The 6,617-nt window shown below is 45.1% G+C and overlaps 1 protein-coding gene across 1 annotated transcript; it reads left to right on the top strand.

Annotated features, from left to right (window-relative positions):
* The first annotated feature begins 660 nt into the window (after nucleotides 1-660).
* Nucleotides 661-6,228, top strand: LOC147412330 (serine/threonine-protein kinase PAK 3-like). The gene is made up of 5 exons (XM_086481473.1): nucleotides 661-785; nucleotides 1,677-1,794; nucleotides 2,645-2,744; nucleotides 3,177-3,373; nucleotides 6,175-6,228. The coding sequence occupies exons 1-5, from the start codon at nucleotides 661-663 to the stop codon at nucleotides 6,226-6,228; spliced, it is 594 nt and encodes a 197-aa protein (XP_086337599.1).
* Nucleotides 6,229-6,617: the final 389 nt, after the last annotated feature.

Below are 6,617 nucleotides of genomic sequence, written 5' to 3' on the forward strand. Positions count from 1 at the left end.
GGTCTGCAAGGGATCTAAAAGCCCTAAGCTCTGCTTATGACCCTGGGTGTATCCATAAAATACCGATGAATGGATTATTGTTTTTTAACCCAGAAAATAATTGCAAATCTAAACTGTGCTAAAAAATGGCATTCAGAGTTGCAAAATAAAAATTCAAGGCATTAGGAAGTGCTAGGGTCGTACTTTTTGTGTAACCTTAGTAATCTTTTTAGTACAGCATTTGCCACGTAACGTGCATTTGTGTTTTGTTTCAGTTATGCAGTCAAGAACACCAGCAATTGCTGAAATAATGATCAAAAATCACGATTGCTAAAGCATTACCAGCTGGTTTTATGTTTTCACAGCAATAAAATCACTTCCTGCTTGAAAGCGTGCACGAATAATAATACCATGATACACTAAGGCCATTTGAAAAGAACGTAGGTAGACCTAAAAATGGTAGACCATTTTGACAGATTTACAAGACAAAATGTATTTGGCCATGTGTCCTGCAAGCAGCACCCAAGCTAGCAAAGAAATAGGGCGTTGTAGTGTGAGTTACTGACCTCTTACGTCTAATAACAAGACAGCTTGGCAGAGCTCTGCTATGTCATTCCAAACCCACTCCCTTCGTGTTCATTCTGATCTCGTACCACAGACTGCTCAAATGAATGGTTTTTAATGTCATTTCAGGTGGCCATAAAACAAATGAATCTCCAACAACAGCACAAAAAGGAACGAGCTCTTAACGAAAGCCTGGTGATGAGGGAAAATAGGAATCCAAATATTGTTAACTGTTTAGACAGGTAAGTAGTTCTGGTACTATCACATGAATGTTCATTTACGTACTGCAAGCCAAAGATTAAAAAACTTCTGGTCTCTGGCAGAAGATTGACCTCTTCATTATTTATCTACTCATATACAATTTCTGGGAGAAGATTGTGTTTTGTCTGCGTTAATCTTTTCTGGCATATATAGTTTGAAGACTGTTTTTAAAAATGTGCATCAGCCATGTCTTACTAAAACAACAGCCCATGAGTTCACTACCTCTGTGTTGTTTTGTTGTTGTTTTTGTTGTTGGTTTTTTTTTTTTCCTTTTTTTTTTAAATTGATCATATTTTCTCTGTCTTATGATAAGTGCTGATAAGTCCTCATAGAAATTATTTCCGTTGGGCTGTTCCCACTATTTTCCATTACTGTGGATGCCAGGAAGACTAGGTTCTTGTTTCCAGAAACACATCATTTGCCAGTTTTAAATTTTTTTTTCCTCTCTCTGTGTGTTTTTTATGTAAGGTTTTCCAAACTGTGGACCAATTTCTGTCCTCAGTGGTACACACCCTCCTACCATGGATGTCTATGAAAGTTGTGTTGCCTTGTTTCTGGAGTTAATCCTGGAATCTTTGCGTTAAGATGATGAACCAGATGATGTGCTATGTCCTGGTTCCAGATTTATCTTTGCTGTTGGTAAACTGCATTTTTCACTTGCTTGCCATCTAAGACATGTAATTTTTCACTCGCATGCCTTTCTCATTTAGGCTGCACAGATTCTAAGTCCTGTATAGCCTAGAAGGAACGTCTAGTCATTTTATTCTGTCTTCGTTTGAAAATGACCTGGAAACAAAAGCCACCAGCAGTCTTTTCCATGAGGTAATTTAGCTGTGCCTGTTCATCTCAGTGCCCTTGTTTTCTTCTTTCAGCCACCTGGTCGGTGATGAGCTCCGGGTGGTGATGGAATACATGGCTGGTGGCTGTTTAAGAGATGTTGTTACCCAGTTTTGTATGGATGAAGAGCAGATGGCAGCTGTCTGCAGGGAGGTGAGGGATCCCACGTGTGCTTCCTCTTCCTTGGACAGGATGGTACTGGTGAACAGGTGGTAAGAACAGGAGGGATTTCATCTTGAGAGCTTTGTTTCTGCGTTGCTTTATGATATGGAGAAGAAAGGGCACCTTAAGTGAACTGCCTGCCAGTATCGCTGCACTTACTGTCCTCTGTCATTACACTCTGAAACACTGTTACTGTGTTATCTTTTCTTTTTTTTTTTTTCTTTTTTTACTCTTCTCAGCTCTACCTCTTTAAACACGTGCCTGGAGCATGTCTGTACTGCATTCCTTGCCTGTAAAAGCAAACATGCTGGTGGCAGATTTTTAAAAGAACAGCAAAGAAAAATAGAGACTCATTTGTCAGAGTCCTCAGCTTAAAAGGATAGCATTCGACCCAAAATGGCATTTGCTTCTGAAAAATGACTAAGGTGCTATTTCCAAACCTGCTATAGAGCCTGACAATAAAATCTTTGTCCTGCAACCTCCCACCCAACAGTGATCCACTTCAAACCGAAGGAAGGGACTTTCTCATTTTTGGCAAAACATAGTTTGTCATACGGATGGAGATAGCACACTGATTGGGCAGCAGCCATCCTGCCTGTGCTTTCAGGGGCTAGTCTGTGACAGTAATGGACATTTCTCTTTCCAAACCTGATAAGCCTTTATTTGGAAAGTTATTACTTTAATAGTAAGTTGAAGCACCAAGCTATTCCTCTGGACAGCGCAATATTTGGGTGTTACTCACAATTAATCTAGAAATTAAATCTTTTAGAGGCATTTCCTTTCTTGTGTGGTGAAATCAGGTCATTAATTTTTACCCTCATGTTTGTTTTTTACGTATCAGTGCCTTCAAGCCCTGGATTTCCTTCATTTAAAGCAAGTGATTCACAGGGACATCAAAAGCAACAGCATTCTACTTGGCATGGACAGGTCTGTCAAATTGGGTGGGTATTCCTGGTCAGGCACAGCCTTCCCAGGCTGTGGCACGGGGCTGCTTTTGACTGATGGCCAGTTCCCCAAAAGGGATGCCTGTGGCAGTGCGCTGACCACTGCTGCCAGCTCCGAGGACAGTTCCAACATGCAGAGAGGCATAGAAAGGAAAAAGGTGTCAAGAGTGGCTTTGGTTTGTGTGTGGCCCTTCCAGAGGGAGGCAGTTACAGTCTAACGGTTCAAGTCAATAAAAGCCACTGCAGAAAACTTGAGGGGTGTTATTAAGTGGCCAAATCAGTATTTCCGTGGCTACAGCACTGAGTAAACAGAGCATGGCAGCTTTTCCAGATAGATTCCACACCGTGTTCTCAGGTATAGAGTGGGGATTTCTTTTGCTCGCCTTCCTAATTCAAGCTGCCTTTAACACCACTTGTTTTTCTCCTCAGCTGATTTTGGCTTCTGTGCTCGGATCATCCCTGAGCAGAGTCGACGGAGCACAGTGGTCAGGACTCCATACTGGATGGCACCAGAAGTGATGAGAAAAGAAGCCTATGGCCCCAAGGTGGACATCTGGTCGCCTGGGGTCATGGCTATAGAGATGGTGGATGGAGAACCTCCTTACTTTAGTGAAGATCCTCTCAGGGTAAGGTGCACATAAAATCAGATACCAGTGTCTTTCAAATCTATCCCGTGTTTAGTCCCCCATGAGACAAAACCCGAGCCGCATCAGCTGGAACTAGTTCCCCCATGGGCCACTTCTAAAGCTGTCAGGGAGCGCAGCAGCATCTACTGTAGCTTTGGTGACGTCAAGGGGAGAACCTCCAAAGAGCAGTGACTTGTATCCAGTTCAGAAACATGCCATTTCTGCCTTCAACGGGGCTTGAAATACCTCGTATGTTTTTTGAACTCTCTTTGAGCTGTATCTCTGAGTGACAGCGATTTTTCAGCGGCAAGTTTCTCCAGTTGGGGAGTTTTTCTGAAAAGCATTCCAGCTGTGTCTGCAGGCAGAGAAGTCTTTTCAAACGGGTCAGTGCCGATGGCTTACCTGAGCCTTTCAGGAGGTGTCACTGCTTATAGAAATGCCATAATTATTCATTAGCAAATAACTTCCTGAAAATGTGTTTTAGCACAGAAACTTGTAGTAAATGAATGTATTTTTAATGATTTGAAGTTTTCAGCTTCATCCTCATTTCTTAACATGAAATGACCAGCTCTTATCCCAAATGGGTGTGTAATAGTGGAGGAATGTATATAAAGATAAAACCTCATGACTGGTAGCTGGAACAAAGTTAGGTGCTGCACAGTTAATTCCTGATAGGGATGCAGGAATTTGAGGAAATTAATTGTGACCCATGTGTATAGACACAGAATTTTTGTTAAGGCTGGAATTAAAATAGAGCATGATGCGTAGCTTTTCTCACAGCAGTAAGACTGCACTCTCCCTACTCTACAGCACCCAGAGTGCGTGCTGCAGGCTGAGAGAAGAAACAGCAGAAGGATCAGGACATACCCCCTGGCAGGCTACTTAAGAAAGGAATACAACAACTACACCAGTGTCAATCCTCCACTCTGAACAAAGGTTCCTGAGTTTTCTTGGAAGACTTCTTTTGGTTTGGTAGGTGCCCCAAGGTTTTTCGTTCCAGTGCACACAGAAGGAGCAGCGTGCGCTGTGCCACCTCGTGAGGGGGGAGAAGAAGCAAACAGGTTTGGGTTCAGCCTGATGCTGAGTCAGCTGAGTGCAGCACAGCTGGCAGGGTGGCAGTAGGCCTGTGTCCCTGGTTTGGAGGCTGAAAATTCCAAGCTTCATTAACCTCAACTGTTAATTAGGGCTCCTCGAGAAGCTTCAGGTCGACTGTGAGGAAGGGAACTGGATTTCTTATCTCTGATCAAATTCACATTCAGCGATTCCTGCCCTTGCCCAGATTATTTGAGATGCTCTTTTTCTTCATACATGCCTCGTCTGCTGCGGGAGTTGAGATCAGCTTGAGCACTTGGAGCTTCAAGGCATCTTCAGGTGTCTGAGTCAACCTGCAGGAGGTTAAAATCAGGCACCTGGAGTTGGTCCCGTCTGTGTTCACTTCCTGGGCTCTTGGGCAATGTCAGCAGTCTCCAAATTCCAGATCAGCAAGTCTTCCTGACAGACCTCAGGCCAAGGAATTAGAACAGAATTTTGCAAAACATGGGGCGAGCATTATCCGGGGCAGTTCACTTGGAACCAAGGTCTCACATGCTGAGAAGCTGGACAGATGAGTTCATTCTGCTTTTGTAAGACGTTCTTTAGAAACGCAAGACAAACGTTTTGAACTGTCTCTGTGGAAGGTCTGTTGTTGGAGAAGAAGTACTGAGGTAACCAGCTGTGATAGCCACAGACAGAAGGGTTGGGAAGCCTGCTGGGGGAGATGGGGCTGATAAGGAGATGACAGGGCTGCATTTAGTTTGTTGGCTTTTTGGAAGGCTAATCCGTGGGCTGTGTTTGTGAAAAACAGTCATTACTCTCTCGTGAATAACTCTTGAATAGGGATGAGAATAAGAAGATTGCTGTGTAGAAAATTTTGATTCCGAAAGGGAATTTCTGAATTTGCTTTTTTCAGGAGGAAGTAAGTAAGTGGATTTTCGTCTCTTAGCTCAGAAATACGACTAAGTCCTAGGAAGACTTTTCTTTACCGGTCACGCTTTTCAGTCAGGTTTTTGTCAAGTGAAGGAGCTTTATTGAAACCTGAACAGCAGAGTTGTTTTGTCACTGTCACTGGGGTGTTTTATTGTGTGGCAGCTGCAAACAAGCAGCCGTGTGACTTTACTGTAAGTGTCTAAAGTTGGTGGCTTGCCTAATGTGGATTTTTGTGGTCACTCGCTCACTGCCCCCTCCTTGGTTGGACTGGGGAGAAAACAGAAGAAAGAGGAGCAAGAAATCTCATGGGTCAACTTGACAGAAGACAGGGAAGTTGCTTACCGACTACTGTTGTGGGCAAAACAGACTCAATTTACCTTAGTTTATTGCTAATTAGCATAAATCCTTCAAGACTGGTGCAAGCATTGTACCCAAACAGTTACAGCAGCCCCCTCTCCCTTTCCCAGCGCAAGTTTGCTCCAAGCCCCTCTCCTCCCCTGATGCCCCGGCTCCCCTCAGTCCCTTCGGTGAGGCCATGGGCAGGGCAGGGGCTGGGGCCAGGACCAGCCGTTTCTCCCCGCTGCTCCTTCCTCCGTGCTCTTTGCTTCCCGTGCTTCAGCACAGGCCCTCCGCAGGCCTCGGTCCCTTCAGGAGTGTGCCTCTGCCCCCCCAATACCCTCTGCTCTCCTGACCTTGGTTCCTTCTCCCTCTGTTCCCTCTGTTCTGTTCCCTCCTCTCTCTCCCTGGCGTTTCTGCCCTTCAGGAAAGGAGAGGTGCCACCGGCTCCCGTTAGGATTACTCTTCCGTGTTTAAGGTTGTTGTTGGGGGATGCCCAGGCCAGCCCTGAACTGGTAGAAGAGACTCTAAGCGGGAGAGTACAGCTCCGCTGAAGCTGGCTTGCTGGCCAGCAAACCTCAGTCACCTCGCTCTTGCGTTGGGATAGGAAGTAGTCCATGCAGAATTCCGGGGAGCAACCTTGGAGCCTGAAGTTCATTCCAAACAGATGGTTTTTGCTGATGGGTGTGCAGTGATACTGCTGTACTGGAGTTACTAGAGAGGGTGTTGGAGGACTCGTAACGTGTGCTTCACTTGGGAGAGCTCTCTGTGGCACGTTGCCTCTGTCCGTTTCCCAGTTCAGGCTGGTTGGACACACGGCAAGCGTTGCTTGTGAACTTTGGTGTTCCTTTCTTCCCTGGTTCTACAAGGCGGCTGTTTTACCCGTTGGTTTCCAAACGCCTGCCCCAGGCAGGTTTGCAGAAATAACTGTGGGGCAGTGGGC

Source organism: Leptosomus discolor, unplaced genomic scaffold, assembly GCF_034619465.1.
Source record: "Leptosomus discolor isolate bLepDis1 unplaced genomic scaffold, bLepDis1.hap2 HAP2_SCAFFOLD_132, whole genome shotgun sequence".
NCBI lineage: Eukaryota > Metazoa > Chordata > Aves > Leptosomiformes > Leptosomidae > Leptosomus > Leptosomus discolor.

Bases quoted from the DNA above. Each gene is read 5' to 3' on its own strand.
- LOC147412330 (XM_086481473.1), top strand. From the start codon at position 661: ATGTCATTTCAGGTGGCCATAAAACAAATGAATCTCCAACAACAGCAC. The intron at 786-1,676 runs GTAAGTAGTTCT...TTCTTCTTTCAG, and splicing joins ATTGTTAACTGTTTAGACAG to CCACCTGGTCGGTGATGAGC. The intron at 1,795-2,644 runs GTGAGGGATCCC...TTTACGTATCAG, and splicing joins TGGCAGCTGTCTGCAGGGAG to TGCCTTCAAGCCCTGGATTT.